The following is a 20658-nucleotide window of genomic DNA, read 5'->3' on the forward strand; positions in this document are numbered from 1 at the left end:
TCTGTTCAATATGTAGGCCTCTTTGTTAAATTGACCATAGCTCTGCAATTTTAGTGTATAGCAGTCTGAAGGCAGGTCTGCGAGGCCTTCTGATCCAAACTAGTAGCCCCCACCCTACCCGAGTGCTCCGTGCTCGGTATCAAAGTTCAACATCCCCCTGAAGCTGTCGACATACAGTAGGCTGCATCCTGGACTGGTACTTGCTTCCTGGGCAGGTTTCCCGCTTTTAAGGAAGTGGCAACCGCAGAGCGTCAAGTTAGGAGAACTGAGGAGATTTTATACATGAATATATTGAATTCCCGTACAATACCCATTATTTTCTGCTTGCTCTATGGAACTTACGATAAGCGATTGACCTGAGAGACTGACCTTTTCACCCAGTCCATTGTCAGCATTAAGTGGGTAAATGACGAAATGTCTGGTAAAATCTGCAGACGAAGCTTTTGGGTAGCATACGTAGGTAGATGTAGCGTGCAAAGGAGCCCACAAAATGATATAAAAAGGGAGCACCCACAGATATCGACGGACTACCTCGCCGTCTGTATGTAGGTTAACAGGCAGTGCAGGTTTTCCCCAAGAGCTGGGAGCTCTTGTCTTCCTTTGCTTAAAATGTCTTGCTCTGCTTTGCTTGAAGTATCTTATTCTATTTTACCTATATGAAATGTCATGTTATGTTTAACCATTGTTCTCTTTACTTTTGCATTTAAAAGATTTTGTATTGTAATTGCAGGAATGCTTGCTCTAAGAGTAAACGTGAGTGTTCCTAGGTAACATTTTCCTTGGTGTAACTTGTTTCTCATGATGCATTTATAGATGTGTTTTCTCTCTCTCTCTGTCAGTACATTAATTGAGATACAGAAAATATTATGACAGCTGTATGATTATCTGGATTCTGTATTTTGTACTTTATGTCTCTATTCTGCGGTTTCTTTGAAGTTGCATCTTCTCATTAAACTGCCATTTTATTCTGCCTCCAATTCCATGTCTCATATGTCTGTTTTCTTCATTTTTGGAGCAAGCGTTCCTAGGCACCCCGGCTCAAATTAAGGTGCCCCTTTTGTCCCTGACTCACTCTCCTGCTCAGTTCTGTGGTGGCTCCCGGGGATCTGGGGACCGCCCCTAGCTTCCTTGACCCGTAATAGATCTTCCCTCCAACAGCCTCTCTTGCAAGTCCTGTATTGTTGGTTTGTTGCCCCTGCCCCCCTTTCCACTGCCCTCCATAGTCTGTTGTGCTTCCACGGCCCTTCCTGCCTGCTCAGTGTGGTTAAATTGTTGCCTTTGCACCCTCCTACCTGCCTTCAATTTTCAGAGTCCGTGCCCCTGGCCTCTGCCTCTCAACAGTATCCTAATGAACAACTAGATTGCTAACATTCTATATTTATTACAAAAGTGTGGAACGCCTGACATCATCTTGATGTAATCAAAACTGTAATACCTAGAGCATTTCCTTTAGAAATTACATATATGAGAGGGTCTTATTGACATCAAAATTATGGTTAGTGCTCTAAAAGACTAAAATAAGGACATATTTTCTGAGTTTTCAAATAGCGACAAAGCACTTTTAAATTATTTGTTATCTTTATGTTTTTTTATCCAGTTGACCACTTGATTAAATGTTGCACTTAGGGGAGAGGATGTGGTGTTACTTCCAGAACTGCAGACTTTGCAACTGGGGAACCAGGTTGAAGTTTCTGCTTCAGCTCGACATTCTGTGATTCTGGTCAAATCACTTAGTCTCCCCATGTCTACAACCAAAATGAATTTGTTCTTGTGTGATGTAACCAATGCTCATGTAAAGCACTCCAATTCCTGACAAGTCTGCACTATATAACACTGCAAAAACACAAAATAATAAGTGTTTTGCACACTTCTGTCATTGGGCTATATTTGGGCTACATCTGGGTGATTTTGGGCTACATTTGGGCTCTTTTGTCTCCGGTGGCCATCTTGGGAGATTTATTTGTTATGAAGTTTCCTAATTTCCTCATGTACTGCAGTCTCCTCAGTAGGAAATGCTTTCAGTTTTTTACTTTGATTCCATCATGAAGGTATTCAGATATGTCACACATTTGCCATAAATTCTGAATGTTAGCACTCTAATTGCTCATTAGATCACTGTAGTAAAACTACTGCACCATGGAAGTCTGCTCCTGGTATTAAAAGTGCATGTTTCAGTCTGCATGTCAGAATTTTTTAATGAAATAGAAGAGGATTTGAGAAGTCACTCAAAATGTGCCCTCATTTTCTTTCTTCAGCATTAATCATAATTTCTATGGCAAAATGAACCTCCTCATTGTGTTCCTTTTTCAATTAAATGTTTTAAGTGTTACCAGTTTATTCCAATCAAGATGGCTTCAGGTGTGCCTTACTTTTGTCATAATGAAGACAGTAAGCGCTCTAGTTGTTTTTAAGAACATTCTGGGACATTCTGTCATTGGGCTATACTTGGGCTACATCTGGGTGATATTTGGGCTACATTTGGGCTCTTTTGTCTCTGGTGGCCATCTTGGGAGACCTATTTGTTATGAAGTTTCCTAATTTCCTCATTTACTGCAGTCTCCTCAGTAGGAAATACTTTCAGTTTTTTACTTTGATTCCATCAAGAAGGCATTCAGATGTGTCACACATTTGCCATAAATTCAGAATGTTAGCACTCTTTTTGCTCATTAGATCACTGTAGTAAAGCTACTGCTCACCAGGGAAAACTGCTGCTGGTATTGAAAGTGCATGTTTCAGTCTGCATGTCAGAATTTTTTAATGAAATAGAAGAGGATTTGAGAAGTCACTCAAAATGTGCCCTAATTTTTCTTTCTGCAGCACTAATCATACTTTTTATGGAAAAATGAACCCCCTCATTTTGTTCCTTTTTAAATTAAATGTTTTAAGAGTTACCACTTTAATCCAAGCAAGATGGCTTCAGGTGTGCCATACGTTTATCATAAGTAGGACTGTTAGCGCTCTAGTAGTTCTTTGGAACACTCTGGGAAGCTGCAGTAGAACACAAAGGAATCAACTGACAGTCTCTGCCCTTGTTGGATGTACATGTTTTACTGAGAATGTCAGACTTCATTCTCACATGACTGAGAAAGATAATGTGAATTTACAGAAAATAAGCTCTCAGTTTAGCCTATAGCTCACCTTCCAAACCTCTGTGGTAAAAGCATGAGAAAATATTTTTCTCTCAATCATGATATCCCAGCAGAAGGCTTTTTCACATGGTGAAATCACCTTAGAACATACCACAATTCCTAAAATGAGTATGGTACCATCAACAAATGATTTATAATGTAACTAAAGTCTTAAAACCTTCTATTAACTGCAATGCTTTTTAATGAGGTGCTATCATGTATATTGGTCCCAAGATGGCTGCCAACACTTCTTGGATGAAGTGCTGACAGCCAATCAGATCTCAGGATGAGATGTGTGGTTAGGCTCCGCCCACATATATATATGCTTTTAAATGCTATTTTCTCAGGAAATACTGAACAGATTTACACCAGACCTGCAAAAGGCACTTCCTTGACCTTATGGCTACCTCTCTGCCAAATTTCAAGTAATTCTGTTCAGCCGTTCGGGCTGTAGCTGTGTCTAAAGGTCCTATGGAAAAATGCATGGGGAAAACGCGTTTTGGGACCCCCCTTTTTTCTCGGCCCCTGCTTGACGAATCCCCCCGAGACTTTCAGGGTAGGAGCGGAGCGTAGCGCCCCACCTATTTTGAAAATTTCGCGAGGATTCGTCGACCGGCGCCAAAGTTATTCCAAATAGAATGTTGCGGATTTCCTATGGAAACAGGGTCCTAACTATATCTACCTACTGGCGACCGCCAGTAGGTAATACACATATATAAACATATAATCTGCATATCTATATAAATATAAATTCATGCAAACATATACATATACATATATGCATACATATGCATGGTATGTAAATGAAATTTTGAAAAACACTAATAAAAGCAAAGCTAAAAAGCCACCTAATTACAAACAGAATTGCTTTAACTTAAACGAGGGCGAGGCCTATTGCATTTTCAATGCTTGTTTACTTTGGTTCCATCAAGAAGGCATTCAGATGTGACACATTTGCCATAAATTCTGAATGGTAGCACTCTAGTTCCTCATTAGATCACTGTAGCAAAGCTACTGCTCACCAGGGAAGTCTGCTGCTGGTATTCAAAGTGCATGTTTCAGTCTGCATGTCAGAACTTTTTAATGAAATAGAAGAGGATTTGAGAAGTCAAAATGTGCCCTAAGTTTTCTTTCTGCAGCACTAATCATAATTTCTATGGCAAAATGAACCCCCTCATTTTGTTCCTTTGCAAATTAAATGTTTTAAATGTTACCACTTTATTCCAATCAAGATGGCTTCAGGTGTGCCATACCTTTATCATAAGTAAGACTGTTAGCGCTCTAGTTGTTCTTTGAAACACTCTGGGATTTCTGTCATTGGGCTATACTTGGGCTACATCTCGGTGATATTTGTGCTACATTTGGGCTCTTTTGTCTCTGGTGGCCATCTTGGGAACCTTGTTATGAAGATTCCTAATTTCCTCCTTTACTGCAGTCTCCTCAGTAGGCATACTGTCAGTTTTTTACTTTGATTCAATGAAGAAGGCATTCAGATGTGTCACACATTTGCCATACATTCAGAATGTTAGCACTCTAGTTGCTCATTAGATCACTGTAGTAAAGCTACTGCTCACCAGGGAAGTCTGCTGCTGGTATTGAAAGTGCATGTTTCAGTCTGCATGTCAGAATTCTTTAATGAAATAGAAGAGGATTTGAGAAGTCATTCAAAATGTGCCCTAATTTTTCTTTCTGCAGCACTAATCATACATTCTATGGCAAAATGAACCCTCTCATTTTGTTCCTTTTTAAATTAAATGTTTTAAATGTTACCACTTTATTCCAATCAAGATGGCTTCAGGTGTGCCATACCTTTGTCATAAGTAAGACTGTTAGCGCTCTAGTTGTTCTTTGGAACACTCTGGGAAGCTGCAGTAGAACACAAAGGAATCAACTGACAGTCTCTGCCCTTGTTGGATGTACATGTTTTACTGAGAATGTCAGACTTCATTCTCACATGACTGAGAAAGATAATGTGAATTTACAGAAAATATGCTCTCAGTTTAGCTTATAGATCACCTTCCAAACCTCTGTGGGAAAAGCATGTGAAAATAGTTTTCTCTCAAACATGATTCATGATATCCCAGCAGAAGGCTTTTTCACATGGTAAAATCACCTTAGAACATACCACAATTCCTAAAATGAGTATGGTACCATCAACAAATGATTTATAATGTAACTAAAGTCTTAAAACCTTCTATTAACTGCAATGCTTTTTAATGAGGTGCTATCATGTATATTGGTCCCAAGATGGCTGCCAACACTTCTTGGATGAAGTGCTGACAGCCAATCAGATCTCACAATGAGATGTGTGGTTAGGCTCCGCCCAGATATATATATGATTTTACTTTTGATTTTCTCAGGAACTACTGAACGGATTTACACCATATATGCAAAAGGCACACGCCTGACCTGAGGACTACCTCTTTGCCAAATTTCAAGTAATTCTGTTCAGCCGTTCGGGCTGTACCTTCGACTAAAGGTCCTATGGGAAAATGCATGGGGAAAACGCGTTTTGGGACCCCCCTTTTTTCTCAGCCCCCGCTTGACGAATCACCCCGAGACTTTCAGGGTAGGAGCTGAGCGGAGCGCCCCATTAGTTTTGAAAATTTCACGAACATAAGTCAACTGGCGCCAAAGTTATTCAAAATAGAATTTTCAGATTTCCTATGGGAACTCGGTCCTAACTATAACTATCTACTGGCGACCGCCAGTAGATTATATATATATATATATATATATATATATTCACAGAAAAAACCATAGGTTTCAGGCACGTTATAGTTAGGAATTAGCATTTAAAAAACCTCAGAAATTCACTGAAAAAACCATAGGTTTCAGGGGTGTTATAGTTAGCTGGACTTTTCACTTGTACAAAACCATTGAAATTCCCCCGTTATAGTTAGTTCAGCTAACTATAACTCGGGCGCCCGCAATGCACTGCTGATGACGTCACATATTACATCACTCATGACATGGTCAGTGACATCACTCATGACATCACTGATGACATCTCAAATGACATCACTGATGACATCACTGATGACATCATCCAGTGAATGTGTGTTTTTCTGAAAATTACATATGTTTTATATATGTATATCTCAAGGTCGATGGAAGAATAAATGGGTATATAAGTGTCTAAATGGATGATTTGTTTTTGAAAAATTGATTGTGTAACTGACTGATTAAGTGTATCATAGTGAATACATGGCTTAGTGAGTAATGTTTAAATATGTAAATATCTGTATCAGTCTCTCACTTTGTGTATAAGTGGCTGCATGGGTTGGTGAGTAGCTACATGGGTGTCTATATAGGTTATTAGTTGGTTTTTTGAGTATCAGTCTGAGTGTCTGCATGGTTCGGTGGGGGGTATTACGTAGTGCATAGGTGCATGAATGAGTGACTCACTGTTTGTATGTGTTGAACACAGCATGTGTGCAGGACTGTATGGGTGGATGAGTGTGTGTATGGGTGTGTTAGTGAGTGAATGACTGTCTCAATAGTGTCTTTATGAGTAACTACATATGTTTTAAACTAGTATATGTGACTATTGGTGTATATATGTGAGTATATGTGAGAGTGAGAGATTGAAAGAGTTCCTGTATGAATAAGTATGTGTTTCTATAAGTGATTGTTTAAAAGACTAAGTATGTGTAAGTTTCCGTAGAAGTAAGTATGCTGGTGTGTGTATAACTGTATATGCAAGTAAATGTATGTTTGATTCTTTATTAGCATGAGTGACTATGTGTGTGAGTAACTCTATGGATGAGTGGCATTGTGTAACAGGATGTATAGGTGTATGAGTACATATGATGAGTGAGTACATGTATGAGTGACTGTATAAGACTGTTGGTGAATGAGTGGATGTGTATGTGGATCTTAGAATTACTGAAGAGGTTGTTGTAACTGGTATTGGTATGTCCATTGTTTTGAAAATTTTAGTCTCTATTTTTGAATGTGTGTATCAAAGGTTATATTAGGGTGAGAGGAGGTCTGCCACTCTATCACAAGGATGATGTCATCAGTGATGTCATCAGTGATGTCATTTGAGATGTCATCAGTGATGTCATGAGTGATGTCACTGACCATGTCATGAGTGATGTAATATGTGACGTCATCAGCAGTGCATTGCGGGCGCCCGAGTTATAGTTAGCTGAACTAACTATAACGGGGGAATTTCAATGGTTTTGTACAAGTGAAAAGTCCAGCTAACTATAACACCCCTGAAACCTATGGTTTTTTCAGTGAATTTCTGAGGTTTTTTAAATGCTAATTCCTAACTATAACGTGCCTGAAACCTATGGTTTTTTCTGTGAATTTCAAAGGTTTTTTAAATGCTAATTTCTAACTATGCCTACAGAGATAGGACATGTGAAGAAAGAAGAAAAAATGCACAGAAAGAAACAAAAGAAGTGCAGAAAGAAGCAACAGAAGTCCTCAAATACGAAGATAAGTGCAGTAAGAAGGATAACGTGCAGAAAGAACAAAAAGAAGAGCAGAAAGAAGCCTTGTTGCAAAATCATCCTGTACCCTCAACTTTTTCAGACGGATACTGGTGGTAACTGAGCCTGACTAACCAGTCCTAGAGCCAGTGCTATGTTAAAAGACACTTAGAATACAGTGAAAACACCTACATACACTAGGGAACATTATGCGTTGGGGTCCCCCTGTGATTAGCATGACCTCCTCTGTAAGCCCCTAGTATATAAGAGGGCATGGGGATTAAAACTACCTCTTAAAACAGGCCACAGGGCGTTTTTGCACACGTTAACTCAGGCCCCGTCCCCTCCCTTCACCACTGTGTAAACACGCCCTGTGTCCATTTTTAGTTGGGAGATTAAGTTCATTTGAATCCTGAGGGTCCCTGGGGTCCAACTAGCCCACTAGGTACCTCCAGTAAGTGCCACAGAGCTGCGTTGCAGAGAGTTGTAAAAAGTGGCACGGCCTGGACCACCTCTCTGCAATGCAGCTCAGTGGCGCTTACTGGAAGCACTTGGTGGGCTAGTTAGCCCCCAGGGGCCCTCAGTATTGAAGGGAAATTATATCCCCAATTTAAAACGTGCCATAGTGCGTGTTTGCACACGTCACCTCAGGCCCCGTCCCCTCCCTTCACCACTGTGTAAACGCGCCCTGTGGCTGTTCTAAGTTGAGAGATTAAGTCCCCTTGATTTCTAAGGGTCCCTAGGGTCAAACTAGACCACTAGGTACCTCCAGTAAGCGCCACAGAGCTGCGTTGCAGAGAGGTGTAAAAAGGGGCTTGGCCTCAGAACACCTGGCTGCAGCGCAGCTCCCTGGCGCATACTGGAGATACCTGTTGGGGGCGCGTTTGCTGAGTGCTGCACGGAGGGGGCATGGCCTCCGGCACGATGCCAGTCTTTTATTTATTTTAGTTTTTTAAGAAGGGGGGCTGTTTGGTTCCCCTTCTTATTCTAATTTATTGGCCCTGATGACCCCATCCCCCAGGGCCAGTCTCCTAATTATATTTTTTTGACCCCAATCCCCAGGGCCGGCCACTGTTTTTTAATTTTTTTAAAAAATATATATTTATAGACACACCTAGGACATGCTGGACAAACCGTACGTACCTATCACCATGACGATTTGCGTGATATTCATTAAAAGGCGACTATGCATGCAATGAATCCACGTGGAAGGTATTTACACCACTAGTGAAGCTCTGACATGTCTGATGCCCTACCGTGCCTAATCCCGGTAGACACCCTTGTCGTTTATTTATACAAACTTGGGTAGCTATTGACGGGCACATTTAATACACATGCACACCAAGCCATTCAAAGGGGATTCGACAAAAATTCGACCAAAATTATGCAAGAAACCCCCCTCACGGTTAATAAAACACACATCCACTGCCGGATGTGTAATACTTTTTATTTTACTCTCTGGAAAGGGGACGAACATCACTTGAGAGTCACAGCGCGCTCCTGACAGAGCCCAATGCTGTGTTACACCCACCATTGCCTGCCGTGTGCCACACACCTCTGTGTTGTATTCCACTAGCTAGTGCATATGCTATGACACTCTCTAGCCCATGTGCACTGTAACACCACCCCGTGAATATGTCATGCCACACTTGTCTTCGCACGGGTTATATTGCCCCATCTAACGTGCCTTTCTCGATGCCTATGTTATAACGCACAGTGCTATGCCATACATATTACAATCTGGGATCCATATCTTTGTCACAGTGCATATGCAACCTTACACTCCCCAGCACATATTTTATATTACAACTTTAGAGACTAGTTAGGTTACACAACACTGCCCTGTGCATATTACACTCCAAGGCGCATATCGCATAGCACGCGCTAGTGCCTGTGCTATCTCGCGCTCTCCAATGAATCTGTCATTGCGCACAATGTATTGCATATTATATTTCACGCCCGGTTCATCTTATATCACACTTTTTGGTGCATAGTTTATACCATACACTATATCTAGTTTTCATTTTCAATCGTGCTCTCAGGACTATGTTCTATATAACACTGTGTTCACCTACCCTTTTCACGGGCATTACATTTTGCGATAGGGGGTGGAGGGTCAGGGGGTGTTTCTGCCAAGTGAGCCCGGAGTCACAGTCACAAACGTCCTCTTCTTCCTGAATAAAAGTGAGATTATGCTGCATACTTGTTCATATTTTAAGTAGTTCGCACAGACACAATGTTTTAAAAACAATAAAGTTCCTAATACCCGCCTTCTCTGAACAGTTAGCTTGCTGCCCCATCCCCTTCCTCCCTATCCTCTGTTGTGTGAATCCATGGACTAGCCTCCTCCCTCCTGCCATGCATGGTCTGATGAGCTGCCACTGCCCTCAGTATGATGTACCAGTCCACTCCTCCTGCCCTCCATTGCCCAATTCTATGCCCCATCATTGACCTCCTGCTTAAACTCTGTGCTTAGCTTGCTGCCCCTATTCTCCTTCCCCCTGCCCTCCGATGTCTTTGTGCATGCCCCTGCTCCATCCTTTTTGCCCACCATGTCCCATGGACCTGCCACTCCTATCTACTCTGAGTGTTCTGTTGAGCTGCCACTCCCCTCCCACCTGCCTAACATTGTCAGATGACTGTAACCTGTCCCTGCCACCTCCACCCTGCCTGTCCACATGCCATGCCCCTATCCTCTTCCTCCTGTCCTACATGGTCCATTGTACTGCCACACCCTTCTGCCCTCCCTGGTCTGTTGTGCTGCAGCTGCTCCTCCTGCCTGCCCCGTGTGGTCTGTTGTGAGGTCCCTTCCCCTGAACTTTCTTGTCTGTGCACAGGTCCTGACCCTCCCTTCTATCCTCCATCGTCCTTTGTGCATGCCCCTCCACCCTCCTTCTTGCCCATCATAGCCATTGTGCTGCCACTAACCCTCCCACTTGCCATGCATGGTCTTCTGTGCTGCCATGGCCCCTCCCACCTTCCCTGTGTGGTCAGTTAGCTGCCCCTGACCCCCTCCCACCTTCCCTCCATGGTCTGTGTGTATGCCATCACAGTCTCACTGTTGCTCTTCATGGTGTGTCTTGCTTCTAGTGCCCATCCTGCCTGACCTCCATGGCTATCTTGCTGCTCCTGCCCTGCCCCCTTGCCCCCAGCCCTACTCCCTCCCTCCTGGCTTGTCTGTTCCATTGTAATGCCCCTGATCCGTCCCTCCTGCCCTTTATGGTCTGTTATGCTGCAGCTTTCTCTCCTGTCTGTCCATTATGGTCAGCTAGCTACCACTGCCTCTTGCCCCTCTGTTCTCTGTTGTCCATGTGCATGGTCCTGTCCCCTCCCTCTTGCTCTCTATGGATTGTTGTGCTGCACTCCCGTCCTGCATGCCCTGTGTGGTGTATTGTGCTGCTGCAAACCCTGATGCCTGCCCTGCAGGGTCAGTTTGGTGCACCTCTCCATGTCCCTCCTGTCCTCTGTTATCCAAGTCCATGTCCCTATCCCATTTCCTTCCATGATCCAATGTACCATACTTGCGAACATTTTGAACTTGGTAAGAGGGAGATTTTGAAAAAAAACTGGTGTATTGATTTTCCCCTTTGAGTTACATTGAAAAAGAGGATATTGTAGACAGGAGACAGATCAAATAAAGCCCATTTGAGCTTAAAAACATTGGACGTTTCCTGTCTGAATCGGGTCTGTTGGCATGTATGGTTGTACTACCATTGCCTCTTCCTTCTGCCCACAATGTTCTATTACATTGCCACAGGCTTGAAGGAGGGTAGATTTTGTATCACAGGGGGCCCCTGGCCCGTTCTGTCCACACCTGAAGTATGAGACCCTTGTCCTTGCCCTGCCAGCTGCATTTGTAGGCCGTATTAAATTGACCAGCGGGTCCTGTGTTGCTATATAATTATCCTGAGACATCCTTACCACTCAGCCAGTATAAAACCCCTGTGTAGGCCCTTCTGTTCAATATGTAGGCCTCTTTGTTAAATTGACCATAGCTCTGCAATTTTAGTGTATAGCAGTCTGAAGGCAGGTCTGCGAGGCCTTCTGCTCCAAACCAGTAGCCCCCACCCTACCCGAGTGCTCCGTGCTCGGTATCAAAGTTCAACATCCCCCTGAAGCTGTCGACATACAGTAGGCTGCATCCTGGACTGGTACTTGCTTCCTGGGCAGGTTTCCCGCTTTTAAGGAAGTGGCAACCGCAGAGCGTCAAGTTAGGAGAACTGAGGAGATTTTATACATGAATATATTGAATTCCCGTACAATACCCATTATTTTCTGCTTGCTCTATGGAACTTACGATAAGCGATTGGCCTGAGAGACTGACCTTTTCACCCAGTCCATTGTCAGCATTAAGTGGGTAAATGACGAAATGTCTGGTAAAATCTGCAGACGAAGCTTTTGGGTAGCATACGTAGGTAGATGTAGCGTGCAAAGGAGCCCACAAAATGATATAAAAAGGGAGCACCCACAGATATCGACGGACTACCTCGCCGTCTGTATGTAGGTTAACAGGCAGTGCAGGTTTTCCCCAAGAGCTGGGAGCTCTTGTCTTCCTTTGCTTAAAATGTCTTGCTCTGCTTTGCTTGAAGTATCTTATTCTATTTTACCTATATGAAATGTCATGTTATGTTTAACCATTGTTCTCTTTACTTTTGCATTTAAAAGATTTTGTATTGTAATTGCAGGAATGCTTGCTCTAAGAGTAAACGTGAGTGTTCCTAGGTAACATTTTCCTTGGTGTAACTTGTTTCTCATGATGCATTTATAGATGTGTTTTCTCTCTCTCTCTGTCAGTACATTAATTGAGATACAGAGAATATCATGACAGCTGTATGATTATCTGGAGTCTGTATTTTGTACTTTATGTCTCTATTCTGCGGTTTCTTTGAAGTTGCATCTTCTCATTAAACTGCCATTGTATTCTGCCTCCAATTCCATGTCTCATATGTCTGTTTTCCTCATTTTTGGAGCAAGCGTTCCTAGGCACCCCGGCTCAAATTAAGGTGCCCCTTTTGTCCCTGACTCACTCTCCTGCTCAGTTCTGTGGTGGCTCCCGGGGATCTGGGGACCGCCCCTAGCTTCCTTGACCCGTAATAGATCTTGCCTCCAACAGCCTCTCTTGCAAGTCCTGTATTGTTGGTTTGTTGCCCCTGCCCCCCTTTCCACTGCCCTCCATAGTCTGTTGTGCTTCCACGGCCCTTCCTGCCTGCTCAGTGTGGTTAAATTGTTGCCTTTGCACCCTCCTACCTGCCTTCAATTTTCAGAGTCCGTGCCCCTGGCCTCTGCCTCTCAACAGTATCCTAATGAACAACTAGATTGCTAACATTCTATATTTATTACAAAAGTGTGGAACGCCTGACATCATCTTGATGTAATCAAAACTGTAATACCTAGAGCATTTCCTTTAGAAATTACATATATGAGAGGGTCTTATTGGCATCAAAATTATGGTTAGTGCTCTAAAAGGCTAAAATAAGGAAATATTTTCTGAGTTTTCAAATAGCGACAAAGCACTTTTAAATTATTTGTTATCTTTATGTTTTTTTATCCAGTTGACCACTTGATTAAATGTTGCACTTAGGGGAGATGATGTGGTGTTACTTCCAGAACTGCAGACTTTGCAACTGGGGAACCAGGTTGAAGTTTCTGCTTCAGCTCGACATTCTGTGATTCTGGTCAAATCACTTAGTCTCCCCATGTCTACAACCAAAATGAATGTGTTCTTGTGTGATGTAACCAATGCTCATGTAAAGCACTCCAATACCTGACAAGTCTGCACTATATAACACTGCAAAAACACAAAATAATAAGTGTTTTGCACACTTCTGTCATTGGGCTATATTTGGGCTACATCTGGGTGATTTTGGGCTACATTTGGGCTCTTTTGTCTCCGGTGGCCATCTTGGGAGATTTATTTGTTATGAAGTTTCCTAATTTCCTCATGTACTGCAGTCTCCTCAGTAGGAAATGCTTTCAGTTTTTTACTTTGATTCCATCATGAAGGTATTCAGATATGTCACACATTTGCCACAAATTCTGAATGTTAGCACTCTAGTTGCTCATTAGATCACTGTAGTAAAACTACTGCACCATGGAAGTCTGCTCCTGGTATTAAAAGTGCATGTTTCAGTCTGCATGTCAGAATTTTTTAATGAAATAGAAGAGGATTTGAGAAGTCACTCAAAATGTGCCCTCATTTTCTTTCTTCAGCATTAATCATAATTTCTATGGCAAAATGAACCTCCTCATTGTGTTCCTTTTTCAATTAAATGTTTTAAGTGTTACCATTTTATTCCAATCAAGATGGCTTCAGGTGTGCCATACTTTTGTCATAATGAAGACAGTAAGCGCTCTAGTTGTTTTTAAGAACATTCTGGGACATTCTGTCATTGGGCTATACTTGGGCTACATCTGGGTGATATTTGGGCTACATTTGGGCTCTTTTGTCTCTGGTGGCCATCTTGGGAGACTTATTTGTTATGAAGTTTCCTAATTTCCTCATTTACTGCAGTCTCCTCAGTAGGAAATACTTTCAGTTTTTTACTTTGATTCCATCAAGAAGGCATTCAGATGTGTCACACATTTGCCATAAATTCAGAATGTTAGCACTCTTTTTGCTCATTAGATCACTGTAGTAAAGCTACTGCTCACCAGGGAAAACTGCTGCTGGTATTGAAAGTGCATGTTTCAGTCTGCATGTCAGAATTTTTTAATGAAATAGAAGAGGATTTGAGAAGTCACTCAAAATGTGCCCTAATTTTTCTTTCTGCAGCACTAATCATACTTTTTATGGAAAAATGAACCCCCTCATTTTGTTCCTTTTTAAATTAAATGTTTTAAGAGTTACCACTTTAATCCAAGCAAGATGGCTTCAGGTGTGCCATACGTTTATCATAAGTAGGACTGTTAGCGCTCTAGTAGTTCTTTGGAACACTCTGGGAAGCTGCAGTAGAACACAAAGGAATCAACTGACAGTCTCTGCCCTTGTTGGATGTACATGTTTTACTGAGAATGTCAGACTTCATTCTCACATGACTGAGAAAGATAATGTGAATTTACAGAAAATAAGCTCTCAGTTAAGCCTATAGATCACCTTCCAAACCTCTGTGGTAAAAGCATGAGAAAATATTTTTCTCTCAATCATGATATCCCAGCAGAAGGCTTTTTCACATGGTGAAATCACCTTAGAACATACCACAATTCCTAAAATGAGTATGGTACCATCAACAAATGATTTATAATGTAACTAAAGTCTTAAAACCTTCTATTAACTGCAATGCTTTTTAATGAGGTGCTAACATGTATATTGGTCCCAAGATGGCTGCCAACACTTCTTGGATGAAGTGCTGACAGCCAATCAGATCTCAGGATGAGATGTGTGGTTAGGCTCCGCCCACATATATATATGCTTTTAAATGCTATTTTCTCAGGATCTACTGAACAGATTTACACCAAACCTACAAAAGGCACTTCCTTGACCTGAGGACTACCTCTCTGCCAAATTTCAAGTAATTCTGTTCAGCCGTTCGGGCTGTAGCTGTGTCTAAAGGTCCTATGGAAAAATGCATGGGAAAAACGCGTTTTGGGACCCCCCTTTTATCTCAGCCCCCGCTTGACGAATCCCCCCGAGACTTTCAGGGTAGGAGCGGAGCGTAGCGCCCCACCTATTTTGAAAAATTCGCGAGGATTCGTCGACCGGCGCCAAAGTTATTCAAAATAGAATGTTGTGGATTTCCTATGGAAACGTGGTCCTAACTATAACTACCTACTGGCGACCGCCAGTAGGTAATATATATATATATATATATATATACACACATATATACACACACGCACATACACACACATATATTATCTACTGGCGGTCGCCAGTAGATAGTTATAGTTAGGACCGAGTTTCCATAGGAAATCTGAAAATTCTATTTTGAATAACTTTGGCACCGATTGACGAATCCTCGCGAACTTTTCAAAACTAATGAGGCGCTCCGCTCCTACCCTGAAAGTCTCGGGGTGATTCGTCAAGCGGGGGCCGAGAAAAAGGGGGGGTCCCAAAACGTGTTTTCCCCATGGATTTTTCCATAGGGACTTTAGTCGCAGCTACAGCCCGAACGCCTGAACAGAATTACGTGAAATTTGGCAGAGAGGTAGCCATAAGGTCCATGAAGTGCCTTTTGCAGGTTTGGTGTAAATCTGCTCAGTATTTCCAGAGAAAATAGCATTTAAATCAATATATATATCTGTACGCGCGCAGCGTGCGCACCTTGCCGTGCGCGAGCGCAATTCTGATTGGTTGTTAGATCTTAGTAAACATTCGAATCGGTCGAAACCAGGAAGTGTCGGCCGCCATTTTGTCTCTCGCACTCTGAGGGGGTGAAAAACAACTGTGGAGAACGTGAAAAGGGGGCAGGGTGGACAGTTCCTGACCCCCTAGCCGTGGTCAGGGGGTCCCAGAAGGACCCCCAAGGGCAAAAAATGTTTTCATTTTTTTTTCGAAAAATCGCCGTGTGCGCAGACCTTGGGCGCACCACCCAAAGGGAAAAAATTCTGTGAAGTTCGCGCAGCGTGCGCGCACTCCATGATTTAAAAAAAAAAAAAAAATGTATTTGGCCCTTGGGGGCGAAGCGCTCCGTGCCCACAGCGTGTGCACGGCACTAACTGCGAAAAGTGGGCGCGAGGTGCGCGAAGCGCACCGCGAGCCCACTGTGTGCGCACGGTGCGCGAGGCGCACCGAGTGCGCACAGCACGAACTGCGTAAAGTGGGCGCACGGTGCACGAAGCGCACCGTGTGCCCACCGCGTGCGCACGGTGCGCGCGCCGAGAAAAAGTTTTGTTTAAAAAAATATATTAATAAATACATAACTTAGCATTTAAAAAACCGTACAAATTCACTGAAAAAACCATAGGTTTCACACACGTTATAGTTAGGAATTAGCATTTAAAAAACCTTGCAAATTCACTTAAAAAACCATAGGTTTCACACATGTTATAGTTAGCTGGGCATTTCCCTCGTAAAAAAACAATGAAATTCCCCGTTATAGTTAGTGCAGGCAACTATAACTCACGCGACCGCAATCCGCTGCTGATGACGTCAGATATTACATCACTGATGACATATGTGTCTTTCTGAAAAAAAAAAAAATGAAATATATGTATAGCTAAAGATGAATGGAAGAAGACATGGGTAAATAAGTGTCTAAATACAGTGATGTAATATCTGACGTCATCAGCAGAGGACTGCGGTCGCGTGAGTTATAGTTGCCTGCACTAACTATAACGGGGAATTTCATTGGTTTTTTACGAGGGAAATGCCCAGCTAACTATAACATGTGTGAAACCTATGGTTTTTTAAGTGAATATATATATATATATTTTGATAATTAAAAATTGCCCCTGTAATCACTGCAATGCATCACTGACTTTCACACAGTGCAAATAAAAAAATTACAAAACTTCACAACGTTGACTGAGTGAAATGCTATCTTAAATATTCTACATCAACATCTTCAAGAGTGGAAATGTTAACAGTTTTAATGTATACACTAAATGACAAAGATAAATATATACATAAATTATTTGTATTTTATTATTTGTATTTTCTAAAACATATTTGTTCAGAGAGATGTAATTAAATTCCGAGTATGCTTCCTAATAATGTATTTCCACCACTGCTCTTCAAATATACCTTTTTTACTCACCGTCTGGGTCTAACAGGCCACTAAGGAAGGTTTTCAGGGATTCGAATAGATATATGTTTTATATGAAGGTGGCATTTATATAGCTCGTTAAATAAGCAGAGCAAATTCTAGATTATTTACACTGAAAAAAATCAGAAAATTCACAGCCCCACAAAATTAAATCCCCCAAGAGATGCCATTTGTAGTTTTATTTTCAAACCCTGCAAATATTGCTAGATAGTCTGATTTTAGATTTCTTATATTGTTATCTCATTATACATTGGCTTAGAAACACCACTGCTCAAGATACACACTTACTGTGGCTGCTAAGTGCGTAGTTACTTCTTGGCTTTTTAAATTCATTAACCTTTTCATCAGCAATATTTAGGCATGGACACCTAACAAGAACTTGAAGCTCAACTCCTTGAAGACAGACTAGATTCTGATCATTAAAACAGCTAACTGGAATGGCTTTGAAAATGAACCTTAATGTCTTTCCTCTATGCCTTGACAGCTAAGCCTAACCCTTACTATTCCACTACACCACATTCAAATTAGTTACACACATTTAAAACGAAATCACAAACCAACTGGGACCAGTTAATCCTACTCCGCAATGTGAAACCTTTAAAATAGGATGGCATACTCTAATCTCATTTCACCTCAACTGCGGCAATGCTCTGCCTGCTGCTGTTCCAGATTTAAACCTGAACCCCTTGAAGAGTATTCCTTTAGCCAATAACTGAATGAACAAGAAAGCAAGAAAAGAAGCTTTCTCTTTCTACATTTCCACAATCCCGAACTCCCTTAACAGCAAGATTTCTAAAGCTCCCGAACTCTGTTCTCACTGAAGGAACTGGAGGCCACCCTATTCAAAAAAGCATCTAATCTATGTGTAGATATCCTGTAGATGTCCATCTGGTATTCTCCTGTGTCTCTCACTTTTTCTCACCCTCATGCCCTTCATCCTAATGTCTAACACTCCAGTATTATGTAGTTAGGTTTGCACTTTATAAATTCTCATATATTCATTTTGACTACTCTATTTACTATTATTTTGTACTGAATGAAAGGTTGTGAATAGTTCATACACTGGTGCTTTCCCTCTTTGTTTAAATTGTAATGATTTTGATTTCGCTGTATACAACTAAGATTAGCTTTTGCAACCAGAGATACCTGAATAATAGACATAAAACCAGCAGGAGAATTACCATCAATTTAGGATACAGATATCCAACAATCAAATGTCCATCATTAATGATTCAGAAATTAATTCAGATATGGTGCAATAATAATCTTTTGTTTACTGATGATCTACAAGCCACTAAAGAAGAGAAACGTGTTGGAAAACTAGGCAATTTCTTACTCCTAGCAACATCAATGAGATTATGTTTGGCATTTGTTTAGAGACTAGAACAATATGAAGAATCTCAATAATACCACATGATGAAATTTAATTTAAATACGCGTTTTAATCATGTATGATGTACAATTAAATATTGTCGAGCAGGCTCCTAAATTTAGGGCAATCCTAGAGCTGTTTTTCTTCTCTGTACTCTTTCTGGGATCGATTTATGAGCAGCCTCTGCTTTAAGCTGAACACTGATTCAAAAATCCATGCAGCTGCAGGGAAGAGCAGCAAGTTTGTTTAGCATCTTCTTCTGTTTTTTTTTATGTTTCCTCTGCCTTGATCTTGAATCAGGTGGAGCCACCCACTCTTCAGCAGAAGTCAATTCACAAACAAGTCTAAAACTAATAGCCACTGCCATAATCTCCCAAGCATTAACAACAGCCTGTTAGATCTTTGCACTATGTTTTGTCGAAATTCAAAAACCAAAGAGCTTCACTTTCTTTACTATATGAATTCTGAGGATGTTGTTTTGTGCCACATCTTTGCCTAGTGAGCAAGGCCAGCACTTGCTCTGGTTCAGGAAATTTTCACATTTTTATAGGGTTTCATCTTTTCACTCAAACAGTTATTTTGTTCGTTTCATTTATCTTATTTTATCGGTCTGCTGACTCCTTTTTCATTTTTCACTTTTCTTGTGGATGTTGGTCTTAATAAACTGTATATTCAGAAATCAAAATAATCTAAGAAAATGACTTGTATACAACATTCATGATTCCCAGAAGTTATTGTTCACCATGATGACAAAGCACAGTCATTTCTATGAACATTTCTCAGCAGTCTGGGTGTATTAGATAAAGGATTTCAATGTCTAATCTCTTGCTGAAAATGTCCTTCTCAACACCTGCATTGGTCCAAAAAGAGTTTCATTTGGAAGCTCAAATGATGTAGGCAGCATTTCTAACTGGGACTGAAAGTCTCCAGTGTGTGATCTCTGGTGCCGAATGAGATTATCCTTGCGATTGAAGCTTTTTTCACATTCTGAACATTGGTAAGGTCTCTCCTTACTGTGGGTCCTCTGGTGTCTATTGAGACTTGCCATTTGACTGAAGCATTTTTCACACTGAGCACAAGTGTATGGTTTGTCTGCAATTTGTGTTGTCTGGTCCCCAAAGAAACTTTTCATAGGACTACCACTTTTCTCAATTTCAGTTGACTGATGAGGTCTATTTCGTTCAGGATTAACGTCTCCAAGTGTTCTCTGATGTCCAACTAAACTTTCCTTCTGACTTACTGCTTGATCAGGTTCAGTGCCTAAGTATTGCCTCACATTTTGTTGTAAGTTCTGAGGACATGTCACCATCCTCACTTTCCTCATGCTACTCTCCCAATCATTGTAAAGGTCTGGTGCCACTAATTTGGATGCTCCCTGATGCAAATTTAAATGTGTGTCCATACTGAAATGGGTGGAATCTTGAGCAGCACTCTCTCCCATCAGTCCATGATGACTTTCAGGCCACTGCTGTCTTATACAGTTTGTACCCTTTGTAGGGCTTGGCAACACATTTGGCTTCGATTTTCCAGCTTCTGTTTTACTTGAAATTATGTCATGAGACAGTATAGGCTCACAATCTTTCCTTTTTCTTTTAAGAATTCCATTACCTGTTGGAAAAAAAATTAGAAAATCAATGCTTTTCAAAATGTAACAAGAATTCTGCACATTTTTCATTCAAAGTCCCTTAAACTAAACCCTAGGATTATAAATAAGGTCAATGGATTGTAGAAGACTGATATTTATATCCTTTGTCATGGTCTGCCAAATAAGACTACAGATTTTTTTACGGAGTTTCATATAGCGCGAACTTGACCCGGAGGTATCGGGTATCAGACTGCTTTACACGAGCACCAGTTGCGTTACATGAGGATACATTCATTTTGGTTATGCACGGGGAGAATAAGTGATTTGCCCAAAGTCACAGGATGTTGTGCGTCCTTGCCGAGACTCGAACCTTGTTCCCCAGATTTGAGGTTGACCGCCCTAGCCTTTAGGCCAACTGCTCTCCCCA

General features: G+C 41.4%; 1 protein-coding gene across 4 annotated transcripts in view; it reads right to left on the bottom strand.

Moving 5' to 3' along the window:
- Positions 1 to 18696: 18696 nt before the first annotated feature.
- Positions 18697 to 20658, bottom strand: part of LOC146790006 (uncharacterized) — a 195658-nt gene continuing 193696 nt past the window's right edge. For all 4 annotated transcript variants that reach the window (XM_085628326.1, XM_085628324.1, XM_085628325.1 and 1 more), the window contains one exon: positions 18697 to 20254. In XM_085628326.1, coding sequence (XP_085484452.1) covers positions 19464 to 20254 — 791 coding nt within the window. In that variant the 3' untranslated portion in view covers positions 18697 to 19463. The remainder of the gene's footprint in view (positions 20255 to 20658) is intronic.

The sequence above is a fragment of the Triturus cristatus genome, chromosome 10, assembly GCF_964204655.1.
Source record: "Triturus cristatus chromosome 10, aTriCri1.1, whole genome shotgun sequence".
NCBI lineage: Eukaryota > Metazoa > Chordata > Amphibia > Caudata > Salamandridae > Triturus > Triturus cristatus.